Raw genomic sequence first — 19056 nt, 5'->3', positions numbered from 1 at the left:
ATTAGAATAATTTATAATTACATATTACGGAACAGTAAAAAAAAATAAATTCAGTATTTAAAACGTAAGTATATTTAAGGTAAAAATATATACCACAGCTTTGACCAACTAATATTTTTTATAATTAAAGTTTTTAATTTTAATTTTAAATTAATCACTTTGACATTTATATCAAATTTCCGGTAAAGGTTTACAGACTTGTCACTACTGGCGCTAGCGAATTTGTAAATATCCCCTCTACGTACGAGCTCACAGCGTATATGGTATATTCCAAGAAGGACAGTGAACCATTCTCTTGATCAATCAGTTATACATATTCTTCTTCTTCCTCTTTACAAGCAATTCTACTTATTTATTAGCGAATTGATACCTCTATCGAAGGTTGTCACTCCATCTTTTGCTCGGTCAACCGATACTTTTACCGATTAGCGATTTATCTCTTGCTATTTTGACCACACGTGTCTCCCCTATTCTGCGTATGTGCTTATTCCTTTCTTTTTTTTTTCAATTTTGTGTCCATTCGTTTATACACTGTACGTTACATTTTCTTCTAATGTCTTCACTCCTCTTTCGATCTCTCAGTGTATTTCCTGTAATTCTTTTCAGTACTCTCATCTCTGCCCTTTCCTGCAGTATTTCTGTTGTGGCTGTATCGGATCTTGTTTCTGATGCATATGCCATTATTGGTCTTACACTGGCTTTATAAATCCTTGACTTCATCTCAGTGTTAATAATATGTCGGTTTGGCCATATAGTGTTATTAAGGCATCCTGCCAGTCTATTTGCTTTTTGTACTTGATTTCTCACTTCTTTGTCCAGGCCTCCATAGCTGGGCAATGTAATTCCAAAGTAGTTTATTTCCAACTTGTCGAAACCAAAAGACTCCATTTTCAAACAAATAAATGTTTAAAAATAATAAAATCTTTGGATTTCTTAGTTCGGAAACAGATTCTCTCTTATACCTATTCCCCATCCTTCTAAAATTTGCAAGGAATAAAGGGTGATGAATGCAGAGACGTGGGGGTCTATATAGTTGCACTCCACAACACATCTTTTCATCGAGGCAAAGATCAACGAAACTGTCTCCTTGTACTCAATACGTGAGTAAGAACGTAGGTAGATAAAGGCATTATTTTTATTTTTAATTCAGAGATCATTACCCTCTTTCTATGGCCATTTCGAACCCCTTAGTTCTCATCAGGAAAGCTACCGTAATGATGCTCTGAAAAGCTATTTTATTTCCATTACTTGTTTAATACTGACGCTATCAATTTCTATTGTGCATCTGATTGGTTATTTACTGATTACTATTGTTTTAGTTTTTGGTGATGAAATTGTCATATTGAATTCTTTTGTTCTTATGCTAAAGCTGTGGACTATTCTTTGCAGACTGTATTCATCTTGGGCTATCAATATTGCGTCGTCTGCGTAACAGAGTATTTTTGCTTTTTTGTTTCCCATTCTGTATCTATCCTCTGCCTTTGTTTGCACTTTTGACGATTTCATCCATGATTAGATTGAAGAGCATAGTCTTGAGAATGAGTCTCCCTGTCTTATTCCGCCTTCTACGTCTATAGGCTCTGTAAGTTGTCCATTTATTCTTACTTCTATTTTGTTGTTTTGGTAGATGTTTTCAATAGTTTTTATGTTATCTAGGGGAACTTCTCTATTATACAGAAGATGGATTAATCTCCGAGTCTACTCTGTCAAATGCTTTCTTCAAGTCAATCAGACATAGAAATGCTGGTCTATTATAGTCTAGTGATTTTTCAGTAATTTGCTTTATGACAAATATTGCATCTGTACACGATCTTATAGTTGTATATGATTTTTATTCTGTACGAAATGATATGGTTTGGTGGAAAATTAAAGTGACAAAACTTCTGAAGGAAAATGGACAAGTTTATTAAGATGTTTTCAGCTTAGATGTACAAACGATACTAAAAATACTAAAATTAATGATACAAATTCGTTCCTAAAACTATTCGTTGTCCGCTGACACCGCGAAACAATTATAAACGTGGGTGTTGATTTTCCATGTAGTCTAAACAAAATATAACATAATAGTAGAGGAGCAAAGTATGCTAAATGTGCAGTCACTCGAGCGTGATGGGGACCTATTGGGTTGTAAAGAGTAGGTCCTAAAACCAAAAAAGTGAAGTTTTCCATTTGAGTGGCGCTTGCCATTTTTTAATTTAATTTTCCATTTCCAACAATCGTTTTTTCCGATATAACGCCATCTATTCATAAAAAAAAATAAAAAAATGTTTCGAATAAAATTTACTTATTTTTACGTAAGGAATCCAAATCTGCAATAAAAAATGGGGGCTCCTAATTAAGATTTTAAAGTAACCCCCCACGGGGGGGATTCGTATTTAAAATATTAAATTTACCCGCCACCCCTCTCCGTGGGAAGTCGTGTTTGGTATCATTCGATAGATTTTTAAAAAATATTGAGCAAATATTTTTTAGTTTTTCGATCTGTCATTCATTTCGCGAAATATTCGCTTTTTTCTTATGAAACTTTGGGACTCACCCATATCCTTATGCCCGGCCCATATCGTCAGATTTTTTAAATATACGCTCTCTTGCATGTACTTAACTTACCTTATCTTAATCTGACAATTTCGAGTTTTTTTAAGGATAGATTTTTTTCGGGCCCCCCTTAACGAACTCCCCTGTGTTAAGAGCCAATATATTGTAGAGGTACATCTGCAGGGTACCAGGTTTCTCCCCATATGATAATCTGACGCGCTCGAGTAACTGAAAAAATCCCCGCTTGGGCTCCCCTACCATAACACATAGACGCGCTGGCCATATTGCCTTAGGATGATGTAACATATTATAACAGAAAATTAACGCTTAAAATATTATTGCTCTTCCAGAACAATGATAAAGGAAGCAACGTTTTGGGGAGATGATTATGTGATGTCAGGATCAGATTGCGGCCATGTCTTCATTTGGAATCGTCATACCGCCGAATTGAAAATGCTGTTACAGGCAGACCAACATGTAGTGAATTGCCTGCAGCCTCATCCTACACTGCCTTTGCTTGCCACCAGTGGAATCGACCATGATGTAAAATTGTGGGCTCCCATCCTGGAAGAGTCTTCATTCGACGAAAGAGTTGCTAGTGAGGTAAGAAATATTCTTTTGGCCGTTAACAGAATTTCTACAGATATTTTATTGATCAAAGCTATTGAATATTTTCTCTGATTGTGTGTTGTTAAACCATCATTTTATAATTTTTTTTCACATTTTTTGAGACTGTTTACTTCTATATCTAACTAAAAGTAATATTCTTTAGTAATTGCTGCGTTGAATATCATTCTTACTTAAGAGCGCAGGCGCAAATATTTTACGGCTATCCCTACTTTTTCTTTCTTTACACGGCAAATTACGTGTAGTAAAATTTTCATTGGTATGGAGACGTAAACATTAGTTGACAATGCCATTGTCATCATTGACATCGAGATGGCTATTTCGTTCAGTTTTTGAATGTTCTTGGATAACCGTTCTTGTATAATCGCTTAAATTATTAATTCAGTTAATTAATAGGATTATTTTTTCATTAACTATGTATTCAGTGATTACAATAATTTATATACTATACAATAAAATCTAATAATCGAGAAAAGAGAAAAAGTGAGAAAGTTATTTTAATAATATAATGTTACTATGGAATGTATAGATACATTTTAAACATCTTTAACAACAAAATACCTGGATCACAGTATATACCCTGGTGTATATGCTTGGATCTTCCATAAGTAATAAACAATAAATAACTTTTTATTAATTTCGCGTTTTAATTCAATTATTTATTAAATACACTTTCAATATTATTTAATAAACAACTAAAAATATTCCTGAAGCCGTGTTAAATATTTAGTAGCCTTGTTTGTCACTGTCGTGTCACTACATTCTGTTCGACTGAGTGCGTGGTATGACAAATATAGGGAATGTTCGATTTGGAAAATATCACCACGGACATAGACACTTTTTCGAATCCTGGAAAAACTAATAAATATTTTTGAAAAATTTAAACGCCGAATGAAAAATTACTTCATTACCGAGGGTAGAAAGTCTCGTAGAATAAACAAAAAGTTTGTTTTGAGTGAGATATTTGAAATTAAAAATCACACTCAATTTTCTCTTCTTTTTCACCCCTGTAACTTATTAAAATAAACATTATAGAAGTTTTCAGGGACTTTCTATCATCGGTAATAATGTAATCTTTCATTCTGCTTGTAAATTTTTCAGAAATACCTATTAGTTTTCTCACGATTCGAAAAAAAATGAATGCATTTAAAAAGCATTGGAAATTTTCCGCCTACGCATTAAGTTTCCCAAAATTGTTTGTGCCTGACAAAATTTTACATTGACAATGTCAAACCATACGATTACATCATTCAACACGATTACTAGGCTACTACTGAGCCCTTTTGATGAGTTATTATATTTGGTTTTATGCCTTTCTTAAATTACGATTTTATTCGATGACTTACATGACACAACTTGAGCAAATTTTATCTCATGTAATATTTATTGGTTGTTTCAGTTGATAAATAGAAACGCAATAATGTTGGAAGAAACTAGGGATACGATAACTGTTCCTGCGTCTTTCATGATCCGGATGCTGGCTTGTCTGAATCAGATTCGTAGAGGAGCTAGAAATAGAACAACTACAAGAAGAACAGAGGGTGAGCCGGAAGAGTCATAATGAATTCTTTATGGTCGACATTCTGTTAAACTAGTGAATTTTTGCGGAATCCTTATTTTGCCATCCTATATTTATAAATGTTTGTAATAAAAGAGGGTGTCTCGTTTTTGTAAATGTTATTAAAAGTAAAAAATGGAGTGCAGTTTATTGCTAGTGTTTGATATATGAAAATAGATTTAAAAACGAGAGTTTTTCTAATTTATTTTAAATCACATATAAAAACTGATAAGAGTACATTGAAAAAGGTTATGTTGCAATACTGGGAGGTCTTCTAAGTCACTATCCAAAAGTAATTATAATACTTAACAAATAATTCCCACAGTAGTCTAAACTCTTCCTTTCACATACGTTTACACTATAACTATAACCTGTTTTTTTACAAAATATATAAAATTAAAAAAGGAGAAGGAAAATTTAATACAATTTTTACGGTTGTGTATTAGTATGATGTAATTGGACCCAAACCCTCTCACATCCAAAGTAAATGTTAACCTTCAACACCAAATTGGTCTATGTGGTCCATTTATAGTTCAGTAAAAAATTAGTTTTTTACGTTTATCGCAAATATTTCGAAAACATGTAGTGTGAACAGGGTTGTATACAAAAATGTTCTACGTTAAATTTAAAACAAGAAAGGTCTGATGCATAATTGTTCTAAAATCAACGTTACCGTAGTTATGGACGGTGTAAAAGTGGAGGTTTTCCATATTTTTTTTTTGGTTAAATTATAATGTTACTGAGGAAACATAATTTCTTTTAACATGATTGTGTTTTGTAAATGTAATTTGCTATTTCAGTGGCCGGGGGTATGTTAGTGATAAGCCCTTGAAGGAACGTCAACCTCACCACCTTCTCAAGGAGCGGTATTTTTTAAAAAAATAATTTTAAATACCCAAAATATTTCTTACATAATGATGATGGTTATAATGCAATGAATTTCAAGTAAACTTATTCATCAGTTCAAGTAAACTTATTCAGTTAGTTTTAGTCTCTTTCCAATACAACATCCTTCTCTTCTATATCTTCGTCTATGATGGTTGTGACCCTATTAACACACCTAAGCCTGATCAATTGCTGCATATCCTTGAGCAGTTTAGACCACTCTTTCTACGGATGCATTACCACTCTTTCTACACACAGTTATGGATGCATTCGTCTTTGCAAGTACACTCAAGCGGATTCTTCTCATTCAGCCACTGCTGTACCTGGTGGTAGGTTCTGAACGAATGCTGGCTTTAAGCTCCTGAAGTGGGGGTAGTGCAGCTAACTTGAGCAAAGAAATGTATAGGCTGCTTTGCAATAGTCTTCAAGTAAGATTGGTAGCGAAAACAATCTTGATTTTCCATGTTCCTGGCATCAAACATCGCAAGAAGGGTATGCTTTCCGGCGTCAGCTACTGCACTGGGGTCAGCTTTGGGGTCGTTGAAGACTAGAAGTTTTCTACGAAGAGCGTCGTTGGCCAACACTTTCCTTTACGGTGTAATATTCCTCTTCTTGTAGATAGCTGATACCGTGTCACATCCTATAAAGGCGTATATTGCAAGGATTACATCCTTCGTCAGCGTGTAGACTTTTTCCTGCTGATTGCCTTTCTTTGGTCCACCATTTTCAATTTCTTCTCTGATGGTGCGTGGACAGTCAACACAACTAGTAGGTCCCTGTCATCACCAATAATACAAGATTCAACGTATTTCTTAGCTTCATAAATACAGTGGAACCTCGATAACTCGGATTAATCGGGACCACGGCCGATCCGGGTTATCAAAATTCGGGTTAGCCGGAGAGTATTATGGTAAAAATTAATAAAACACGGTATACTTACAGATAAACTCCGTTATAATTGAAATACGACTGTACTACACACAATATGGTCACAATTGGAACGATGTTATGTTATTTAAGAACAGTGGAGACTAAGACCATTGTTTAAAAAAGAATTTTTTAAATAGTCTGTGTTAAACAATGCTAAGACAATTTGAAATAAATAAAGGAATAACAGGTGTCTGTTGTTTCCGATAATCCGAGAAAATGAACGTCGTTCTGCCGCCGTGTGCCATGAGGCATTTTTACTATCGTATAGTTCAAATTACACAAATACCCATTATCTCTCAAATATTATTTTACATACATTTTTATTGTTGAAATGTTTGTCTGATGAAAATCGGTCCGGATTAGCCGGACTTCCGGGTTATCAGGGGCCGACTTATCGGGGTTCCACTGTAGCTGTTAAAACTATTAATAAGTCAGCGTTACCCGATGCTTGGTGAACTGTGCAACCACATCTTTGCAAGTGCACCGTAAGAAGTGAAATAATCCCCACCATGGTCACGCACGGAGCGAATAGAACAATTTGGTGTTGGAACAAAACTTTTACTTTGGATGTCTGGGGTAGGCCTTTTTGAACCAATTGTATCATACTTTATTTACTATATTTAATATCTTTAATTATCAGACATGCCAAATTTCAAAATGTGACCTGTCTCTCGTCACATCTTGAACTTTAGGAGTTTGGAACAGTATTATTATGGAAAATGCTTATATATCTTCGTATTTTGTTTGTATATTTCTTTTATAGCTTAAATGCAGATTGCTACCCATTACAGATATTTAAAAAATTTAGGATGGCATTTATGTATCGATTTGAGAAACATAAAGGTGTATTAAACGGACTAAATTGTGTAATCTTTTGTAAATGAATATAAATGGAGATACATATATTTTAACAAAAGTAAACTATAAGATAATTATTAATTCGATTAAAATTTGTATAAATGATGTATTGTTTACGTCTACAAAAGGTTAGACATTAGTTCTGTATTTTGATTTAGTTTAGACTGTATATAAATATTGAATGAAAATATTGTGGATTGTTTTCTTAGTGTAAAGGATGTACTGATCGATAACAACATTAAAGATTTCGGGTGCATTATTATTTTTTCGAGATGCCTCATTTATAATTGGACATAGATCACTGCTCAAATTTTGAGACCAAAATTTGCTAAAATTATAAGATCAAAATTGAACCACTTTCACTTGCTTGCTATTATTTCTATGATTAACAGAAATTAGCTATAAACAGTATATAAATAGAAAATTTGTGGTATATTTTTCTCCCTATACATTAAGCTATAATGGCTAATAATATTGTCGCCGCTGTCTTTTTCAAATTTGAAAATAATGTTGATTTTAAGTTAACTTGGTTCTGTAGCCGTAATAAAATATTTTAAAAACGTATTTAATATACATGTACAATGATATAACCACAACAACCAACATGTCCAATATGTACAATGTACAATATTTTTTCATGTAGACGAATAAATCTACGTCAACTTTTCACAATTAAGGCTGATTTAGGGGGGACGGGCTGAGATGTTAGGGCGGGACGTGTATGACACGGGCCGTGGAACACCCGGCTCCGCACGGGGCTTTGATTTATGCTATGACGAGCCGCTTCTGGCTTCTGCACGGTTTTTTTAATTGGTTTTATTTGCGAGTGCCTTGAGTGCATTTAAAAAATGAATTTTACAAAAATGGAATTACTAGCTATAGATTTAGCTTTCGATGAAGATGAAAGAAGGAAAAGGCGGTGGGCAGTCCACCCAGCATGAATATCATAAATAGCTGGGTACTTCCTCACGCAGTCAATTAAATGCTTGTCATTCATTGTAGAATGTAACTATACTATAATAAAATATAAACACACCAACAAGCCGGACTAGTCAAAAATAATTAAAATACAATAGTTCCAGTGAATAGTACGTTGCGACCGCTGACAAGTAGTTTATGTTAAGTACGGGAAAAGAATCTTCATCCTCGGGACGAGCCCGGCATGTAGACGGCGCCCATTCCGTTTGTCGCCCCGTCCTGTTGTACTATAAATTACCCAATTTCTTTCATATCACACGATTCTTCAATGTGTCCCGCAGGAGAGCCGTTTCGTACGCGGTCCGTTCTAACATAAATCAGCCTTTATTATATTTGATGGTAGAATATTGTTATCCTTGTGTCTGTTCACGTGAAGTAACTATTAATTAGTATTTCACGGCATTTTAAAGTATCATATGTTCAAGTAATTAATCTAATATTTACAATGACTTTCCTGAGTAGAAGTAATGCTGCTAGAAGTAATGCAAATGAAAGGAATAAATTTGTTATTTTGTAAGCTGGTAAGCTGAATTCAAGAAAAAATCCCGAAACAGGTCGATTTTTATTTTTAAATTGTGATTTTGCGGCATATATATCATACTAGTGACGTCATCCGTCTGGGCATGATGACGTAATAGATGATTTTTTTTAAATTAGAATAGGAGTCGTGCACATTTGGAGGTTATTCAGTTCACTCTATTCAGTAATATGCACATTATTATACACATTATGAACATTTGTGTACAAATAATGTAGTCTTAGAAAAAAGAACACCTAGTAATATTGAATTTATTACAATAACTTTTTGTGTATGTGTCTCTTAGGATTAGATAAGAAATTGATCAACATTTCAAAAAATCAAACTTTTGGAAAAATGTCAAAAATTAAAAATATGTTGGACCTCCACAATGTCTTCTGCACTCACAAATACGTTTGGCCTAGAAGTATGGGAAGTATGAGATGATGGCCTTTCTCTTGAGGTATATCATCCCAAGCTACTTGAACTTCGTGCCGAAGTGCCCTTACAATCGATAGAAGATGCAGTAAACGAAGTTATTTTTTCACATAATGTCCCAGACGTGTTTAACGGGTGAAAGATTAGGAAATTTAGGGGACAGAGGCAAAGACCGACTTGACTTTCTTTAAAATGGGCCAATATAATTCTGACAGTATGCGGTAGCGCATTATCTTCTTGTAAAAGTGGGTTGGGGCATCTCTTTACTTTGTTCGGGATACAAAATATTCACAAACATCCTTAATCGAAGACTTCAACCTCTCACGGAAAAAATCATCGGGGAATATCAAGCAGGGTTTAGGCAAAATAGATCTATCATTGACCAACTATTTACAGTTAAACATAGGAATATGACATGGACGTTTACAATCTCTTTGTAGATTTTAAACAAGCCTATGATTCAATAGATAGAACAATTCTACCTAATATATTGGAAGAATTTGGCATACCATCAAAATTAATACGACTAGTGCAATGACAATGACAGAAACAGAAGCACAAATATGTATTCAAGGACAGATCACTGATGCGTTTACAACGCAAGGACTGAAACAAGGCGAAGGACTGGCTCCAACGCTTTTTAATCTTGTTCTTGAATATGTAATTAGACGGTTGACGGTGAGTGGAAATAACATACTTACAAACAAATCTACCCAATTAGCAGCATACGCGGATGATATAAACATAATGAGCAGAACAATGAATGCAGCGGAAGAAACCTACGTTGAGTTGAAACAGAGTGCAGAAGCAGTAGGGCTAGCAATAAACACAAATAAAACAAAACTACTCATACAGAGCAGATCCAATAGACCGGCACAACAACACTTTATTGACGATATAGAACATGTGAATAGATTCACGTACCTAGGAATGGATCTGGTTGCAAGCAATGAAGAAGAACCGGAAATAAATAGAAGGCTTGTGCTGGCAAATAAAGCCTATTTCGCGATGGGCCACATAATTCAAATCGCGAGACGTACACCGGAAAACAAAACTTCGGGTATATAAAACAATAATCAGGCCCATAGTAAGTTATGGCTGCGAAACATGGGTGGTGACACAGAAATCTGCCAATGCATTAGATGTGTTTGAAAGAAAAGTATTACGTAGGATACTGGGCCCAATAAGTGAAAATAACAACTGGCGAATTAGGTATAATAGAGAAATATACGAGCAATATAGCGAACCAACTCTAGCACAACACTAATTAAACTGCAGAGATTACGGTGGGCAGGGCACGTGGTCCGCATGCATGAGAATAGAATCCCCAGAAAATTGCTGAATGCAAGAATGCAGGGAAGAAGACCTGTTGGAAGACCTAAAAAGAGATGGGAAGACGAAGTCGATGAGGATGCCAGGAACTTCCTGGGAACGCGTTCATGGAAAAGAACAGCGGTAAATCGAAATGATTGGAGAAGCTTATTGAAGGAGGCCAAGGCTTGATTTGGGCTGTAGTGCCATTGGATGGATGGATGCAAAAGTGGGTTGGGGAGCATCCGTATACAAAGCAGAATATGTAGATCCACCACCTCCTGGATCCTTTGTATTATAATTTATTATTATAACTGAATATGTCTTACCATTGGTGAAAATATAGTTTAAAAATATCATTCTCGAATCATTAATCTTTAAACATTTTAAGCATTTTTGAGTTTTAAAATTTTAAGAATTTTCGTCTAAAAATGTAAGAGCAGCTAACTGCTACTTTATTCCTTTTAAGATTTAATCTTTTATTCTGTAAATGTACGGTGTTTATGGTTTAGAAAGCCAATGTTTTGGCAAGTTTGCCAAGATTGGCATACTCTGTATGTAAGTATAGCTCACCGATTGTAACGGACTTCTATAAAGTTGAGTATACACTACAATAGTATTAAACTTAGCAGATATACAATTTAAAAATTCCCAATTAAATGAATTTGCTGTAGTCGGCTGTATACCATAAATCGTAAAGTTAAAATTTATTAAAAAAATCCTTTATGAAAGGTATATTTATTAAAAGAACCCCTACGAGCTACATTGTTTTCGGAATGACAATTCCATCTTCAGTTCTGCGAAGAGTTGTTATTCATAAATATACCTTGTATAAAGGAATCTTTCAATAAAAATTTTAATAAAGACACAAAATTTCTCCCACCGACCACGTTAGAATCGGTCAGCTGTAGTTTTTGCAATTTATTTCATATCGATTAATTTTTTTTTCGATACGATTATGGACACCGACCATCGATTGTGAGTGATTTAACTAGAAGGAATAATGTGGCACATAATATGTACATAAAAATAAGTATTTACATAAACTGTATAGTATTAGGGTAGATTTTTATAGCAACCATACTAAATAGGTTCTTCAGAATTTTCTTCTCTACTTTTAAGCTAACTTTGCTTTCCTCATTTGGTCTCGTTTTTACAGTATAGTGAATGGTAATCGGTTTTCAGTTTAAAAGAATTTGATCCCATCCTGATATTTTTTATTCCGATTTCTATTTTTTCCTTCAGCATTTCTGCTGTCTTTTTGGCTATTCAGTTTTTGATATTCAGTCTTACTTCGCTTTCTAGTATATCCGGTTCATCTTCTATTTCTTGTAAGTTAATGTATATTTCAGATTTTGGTCGTCTTATAGATCCTAGCAGTATGATCTCCACGTCTTTGCTATATCCTCTTTATTTGTTTTCAAAATTCCCTTGTGGTCTTCGACAGCTCAAGTTCTGGCCTTAAAATCCCGTGTTGTACAGGGTGTCCCGAAAAGATTGGTCATAACGTATACCACAGATTCTGGGGTCAAAAATAGGTTGATTTAACCTAACTTACCTTAATACAAATGTGCAGATATAAAAAGTTACAGCCCTTTGAAGTTACAAAATGAAAATCAATTTTTTCCAATATATCGAAAAATATTAGAGATTTTTTATTGAAAATGGACATGCGGCATTCTTATGGCAGGAACATCTTAAAAAAATTGTAGTGAAATTTGTGCACCCCATAAAAATTTTATGGGGTTTTGTTCCCTTAAACCCCCCCAAATTTTTGTGTACGTTCCAATTAAATTATTATTGTGCTACCATTAGTTAAACACAATGTTTTTAAAACTTTTTTGCCTCTAGTACTTTCTCGAAAAGCCAGTTTTTATCGAGATATTTTGAATGTATGACAAATCCACCACATATTTGTATATGGTTAAGTAGGTACGATTATAGAGACCTGGTAATAATATGAAAATTTATTTATAATTTATATTTTTAGGTATATTTTGAACCATATTAAACAAGAAGCCAAATCTCGATAAAAGATGCCTTATCGAAAAAATACTAAGAGGCAGAAAAGTTTTAAAAACACTGTGTTTAACTAATGGTACCGCAGTAATAGTTTAATTGGAACGTACTCAAGCATTTGGTGGGTTTAAAGGAACGAAACCCCCATAAAATTTGTATGTAGACATATTAAAAAAGAAGCCGCATCTCGATAAAAACTGGCTTATCGAAAAGATACTAAGAGGCAAAACAGTTTTAAAAATATTGTGTTTAGCTAATGGTACCACAACAATAATTAATTGGAACGTACACAAAAGTTTGGGGGGGGGGGTTAAGGGAACAAAACCCATTTCACTGTTGCTTTTTTAAGATGTTCCTGCCATAAGAATGCCAGATGTCCATTTTGAGTAAAAAAATCTGTAAGAGTTTTCGATATGTGAAAAAAAACCGATTTTCATTTTGTAATTTCAAACGGCTGTAACTTTTTTTGTGTGCACTATTGTATATCACACCGCTTGTATTAGTCCAATGATAAGCCGGTCCAGGATCATTTCCTATTCTCCTTAACTTGGCACTGATGGTCGCCGCTGCCCTCGGCCAGGAATGTTTATGAGCCTTCCGGTCTGGGTGTCTGCTTAATATAAACTCTACGAAAAAGAAAAAATTTACCCTAATGTAAAATGTATATTCATACAATATGTAATATTAATATCTCACGTTTTGCTTAGTTTCAGAATAATTAAAGTAATTACAGGGTATATCTTTTTTTCATAATACGACTGATTGAATAGTGGTGCAAATCTAATGTACATTGTATCATTACTACGTTGTGTCAGAATAACAAGGTTCTAACTGCCTCATGTGCCATTTTTAGTTATGAGTGTTTAAAGTTTTTATGTTATATATTTATTTTACTATTGTCGCCACTTTTATGTGTTAACAATGTAAATTTTTAAAAAAATTCATATATTTTTATTAACAGTAAAAGGTTACTTCAATAGTTAATACAAAGGAGTTCTGATTTGAGAAATGAATTAAACTTATTTAATCAAGTTCTATTTTCCACACATACCTTTGTTTAACAATTAGTATACAATAAAACCACTTCTAGTTGTTTAATAAAGTCTTATTATTAACTTATAAACACTTTTAGTTCTTGCAGATAGGACCTTGTGTACTTAGTTGACTGTTTTTTATGTCAGTTAGAAGCTTTGTTAACTTATCAACATTTAAAATTCTCTGAGATAGAACCTTGTAACTTACGTATTTCAGCCACCTGTTAATAGATGTCGGTGCTAGGATCATATTAAGGTAAAGAACATAAAATAGAACCAAGTTACATAAAAATCTCAATTTTAAAAAATTTGCAGATAGAACCTTGTTATTCTAACACAACTAAGTAAAATACTAGATTTATAAGCTTCTTAGTTGTTACTAGTGTATCTGCCGTGTTCGTTTTTCTAAAAATATATTTAATGGAGTACTAATGCCCATCATCATACGGTAGTAGCTATGAACATTTTTCGTCATCATGATCCTCAGTCCTAGGTGAACCTTTCATCAATTTCCGTCCATTGGCAACCGTTGTGAACTTTTGGCGCTAAATCTTCTCGCGTCATCTACACCTGCACCATTCCTCTATTATAGTATTTTCCAATCACAACTCTTATTTCAAACAGAAAACCACAATTGGGTTCTTCTGGGAATAACGCTTATTTTTTCACAACGGCCTAATTATTTTTATGAAGAACCTTACATTCTCTTTGGTCAATACTGCCAGGATGTGTTATAATATTGCTCCTGCTTACTAGATGTGTCCTTGGTATAAGCTTTCAATTTTTGCACTGTTGTTCTGACTCAACCTGTTGTCTTTACTTTAGTCAGCGAGGTCTCTTCATTTATTGCGAGGTCCATATTTTTTGTGGCAATTGAGAAGTAGCCACACTTTTAAATTTTTGAAGCAGTAAGTGCAGTCGGTGAAGATTATCATACAATATCACAATTTTCTTTTATTAGTAACGTTTCTTCCCATATAAAGTTATTATAACTGTATCCATCGAAACACACAATGATCATAAGGGTATATTTTACTAAAAAAACATGAAACGTTGTTACCTTACTCTTTGGCGTTACTGCCCTTGTCAGTTACAGCTAAAGCATTATCTTGAATCCTATGTCTCTACTCTGACACCAAGTCGCTAGAAGTAACATTTACGTTCAATCCCGGACAGTAGTAAACCAAACATAAATGATTTAGTGGCAATGACATGCATCATCAACATAAAACATATTTATATATACTTGGATCTGTCACTTGAATTGTTCATCTAGCTATAGTAAAAAAGTGGATTAATATTCTATAAATGTAGACACGCAGTGAAAGTGTTTAATTAAAAATCCTAATATTTATACCGGTCTAGTATCTGTTTTTACAGTAATTTCGCGTATTCTTCTTTTTAAATTCACTTTAATTGAAATAAAATTTCACTATTGATTATCTGCAATCACTATCTGTTATAGGTAACGAATATTTCAATAATTCATCTCTCCTTACTAGAATTCCACTATATCCTACAATTTATCCTTAATAGGTTACACTTGAACAACTAATAGCTTGAAAATCTCTGGGATCTTTGACATTTTTTAACATTGCATTTGTTTGGAGATGTCAAAGAAGTTGGAATGTTATATAATTGTAATTTGTGTAATTGTTGTTACCAATTAGTGTAAGCAACTGTGATTTATTAACTCAATTTTACATACTTTTCTTTGTAATGTGAAATTCAAATATACTTGGGAGAATTTAAGAATGTTTTATTTATTTAACCATCTACACATACATACCTCGTACCAACATACAACAGCCAATGGGACCACTCTAGTGAAATAAAACAACGCATAGAGAAAGCGAGATCAGCGTTCATAATGATGAAGTTTGTTTTCAGAAGTCACGATTTACCACTTGTTGCCAAAATCTCTATCGTCAGATGCTATGTATTTTCTACGTTATTATACGGAGTAGAAGCCTGGACAATTTCCGAAGCTTCTTTAAGAAAACTCGAGGCATTCGAGATGTGGTGTTACAGACGCATTTTAAGAGTTTCGTAGGTGGAATGTTTAGGTCCTACGTAGAATGGGCAAGGAATGCCAGATTATTAACACCATCAAAGAGCGCAAACCAGAATATTTTGGCCATGTTATAAAGAATGAACAGAGATAGGGCTTGCTGCAACTCATTCTTCGATTAGGGCAAGGTATTTGGGTAGAGAGGACCAGGGAGAAGAACAATATCTTGGCTTCAAAACCTGAGAAAGTTGTTCAATACATCGACAACCGGACTATTCCGAATAGCAGCCAGCACAGTCATCTTAACAGGAGAAAAAAGGAAAAACCGGCATAAAAACCAAATAGGGCTTTTCATTCACAGTCAGTTGTTTCGAGCTTCTGTCATGTGTCACATAATATTAATACAGTGCGTCCAAAAAGGTAACACGATCTCTAAGATAGGTGAAAAACTGAAAAATAATTGGGGTTTGCTTAGTATAAGATTTTTGTAACGGCATGCGTTTTCACGATACAGGGCGTTGAAGAACATAAAGTGTTACACATTTTTTTCACTATTTTTCCGAAACTACTGGCAACATCGTATATTATTTGTTACACAAAAGTTTTTACTAAGCAAAATAAAATATTGAAATAATAAATATGTTATTTTATTTTAAGTTTTTATTAAAAAAGATAAAATAGAAGAATGCACGAGAAGAACAATAAAAGATGAAGCCAAAAATGTATGTAAGGATGGGGCCAAGCAGGGAAAATGTAAATGTAAATGTAAAATTAGTAATAAAATATTATTACATATTCTAAGTTTTGGACATATTATTTCATGTCATGGGACATGAAATTACGATTGGCAGGGATAACCAGACACATGAACTAAAAAGAAGAATCGTTCTTTGGGTGGGCAGCATTTGGAAAACTGAGAGAAACTTTTAAAAGTGAGTTGCCCACATGCCTAAAGAGAAAGGTATTGGATCAGTGCGTCCTCCCAGTCTTGACGTACGGATCAGAAACACTTACCTTACCTAAAGCCTCGGCTACCAAACTAACAGTAACGCAGAGAAGAATGGAGCGGTCAATGTTAGGAATAACTCTGCGAGACAAAATCAAAAACGAAGAAATCATTTGAAGAACAAAGGTGACTGACGTCATCAAAAGGATAGCCAGGTTGAAGTGGAGATGGGCAGGACACATAGCCAGAATGACAGATGGGCGATGGACAAAAAGGTTATTGGAATGGAGGCCAAGAGAAGACAAGAGAAGCGTCGGTTAACCGCCTACAAGATGGACAGACGACGTAAGAAAGCTAAATAAAAACTGGATGAGAGCGGCGCAGGATAGACGTGGTTGGAAACGAGGGGAGGAGGCCTATGTTCAGCAGTGGACTTTTGAGACTGGATGATGATTGTAAGTTTTTATTATTACCTCAAATGCAATTAAAATAATAACACAGTTCTTTTACCGTAGTTTTCCATTTAGGTTCAAATGGTCACTTGGGTGTTACGTAACGTTTAGATAGGGGGACGGGGAGTACATAAAAACGTTACAGTGCGTTACATGGGGGGGAGGGGGGTCAAAAATCTTCAAAAATTGCGTTACGTATTACTTAAACGCTCCCTATAGGCTATTGATTATGTACTATAGAAAGGAACTACAACGTTAACGGGGTTTTAATATTTCATATGGTCAATGAATCTCTATATATGAAAAAACCACGGAGTGCTACCATTTAAAGGGGTGCGTTTTTGAGAAATGGGTGAATTAGTTCCTGGGCGCAGGTTACATAAGGGTGAGTTCTATGCACTTTTGATACAAACACGTCTACATAAAAAATTGTTCCTAGTTAAATTTACTATCTAAATATAACTTTTTAAAGTCAAAGATACTTTTTTTTATAAAAATAAATTTAAAAGAAAAAGCACAAAGAAACCCAAAAGAAAGAAATTTTGTTTTTTGTCCCATAACTTTTGTCCACGGGGATATAGGTATAGACATTGCTTCAATGAAAAAAAAAATTACATATTTTCTCTTTAAAATTATGTTTGGTAGAGGTCATTAGGATTTACAGTTTTCGAAATATGATTTTTCTAAGTTCGCCACTCACAGCAATTTTGGGCAATTTTCCTTGTTATTTGGCAAATATTGTTCTGTAACTTTTTTCTACGCAACTTTAGGCATATGCTATGGTACATGTAAGAGGAATAGAAATCAATTACCTTTAAAATGTTCTACTGTATAATACGACTTCTTTTAAAGAGTTATCTTTTTCAAGATTTTATACTTTTAACGAGTTTTTATATTTTTTATGATTTCTTTTTAAATTTCCCATTATAACTTTTTTTTTCTACATTGAGGTATATAATATTATATAATAAACAAGTTGAAAATGCGAGCATTATCATAACGAAAACTTTGTTTATATACGTATTTAAATTCATAATATAGAAAATTGCTATTACGAAAAGCTGTTTAGAATTAAAAATTATGTTTTAATCTGCAAGTATATCATTCTAATTTAAATATTGTGAACTATAAAGATACTTTACTCGAAATTCGTATTTTTTACATACCTCGTATAAAATTAATAAAATTTGATTCATGATGGTTGCATCATAAATCTTAGACCAAGAAGAGATTTTTATGAAGAATAACTTTTCTTCGTCAAATTAAAAATACAAGAGTTATAAATGAAAATGATGTTGGTATCCATAATTTGAGAAAATTCGTCAAATATTTTTTTCCATTAGAAGGATGTAATTTCATATATCAGAACATACTTTTTTATTCCAAACCATATTTTAAATAACAATTTTCCAATATTGTAAAATAAATAATACATATATGATAAAGATACTTTTTACTGATGAACTTGACTTGGATCAACAGACCGAACGAGTCTAGTAAATTCCACGGGTCTGCGCCACGCTTCACGCAACCGTATTTGCACACTTGTGTTTTGAGTTGTGTGGTCGTACCAAATTTAAATATAATCGTTTCTACAAGGTTTCTACTGATTCATTATTAATATAGTCATAGCCACCTTTACTTAACAAGCCATGAAGAGAAAAAGGCAACATCGCAATTGATGACGTGCGTAGTCCGACTTTCGGACTACCGCTTTTGAAAACACAATTTTAAAGTAGAAATTCTGGTAAAATTTATAGTATTTTTTGAGTCGAACAAGAAAATATTATTAATTAGAAGTTTGTACAAAATAAAATTAAAAGTACTTCCTTGTAAGTAACGTTTATTATACAAAAAAAAACCAATAACAAGAATATACATGGGATTAATTTTTTTCGAATCCTAAGAAAACTAATGAGTATTTTTCAAAAATTTAAACGCAGAATGAAAGATTATG

General features: G+C 33.6%; 1 protein-coding gene across 2 annotated transcripts in view; it reads left to right on the top strand.

The window, feature by feature from the left end:
* LOC114330527 (DDB1- and CUL4-associated factor 6) overlaps positions 1-15445 on the top strand; it is a 76727-nt gene extending 61282 nt beyond the window's left edge. For both annotated transcript variants that reach the window (XM_028279880.2, XM_028279879.2), the window contains exons 10-11: positions 2886-3138; positions 4562-15445. In XM_028279880.2, the coding sequence (XP_028135681.1) occupies positions 2886-3138; positions 4562-4723 (415 nt within the window). In that variant the 3' untranslated portion in view covers positions 4724-15445. The remainder of the gene's footprint in view (positions 1-2885; positions 3139-4561) is intronic.
* The last annotated feature ends 3611 nt before the right edge of the window (positions 15446-19056 follow it).

Source organism: Diabrotica virgifera, chromosome 3 (genome assembly GCF_917563875.1).
Source record: "Diabrotica virgifera virgifera chromosome 3, PGI_DIABVI_V3a".
Taxonomy (NCBI): Eukaryota; Metazoa; Arthropoda; class Insecta; order Coleoptera; family Chrysomelidae; genus Diabrotica; species Diabrotica virgifera.
The sequence above is the reverse complement of the archived record's forward strand: the minus strand, read 5'-3'. Positions and strand labels throughout refer to the sequence as shown.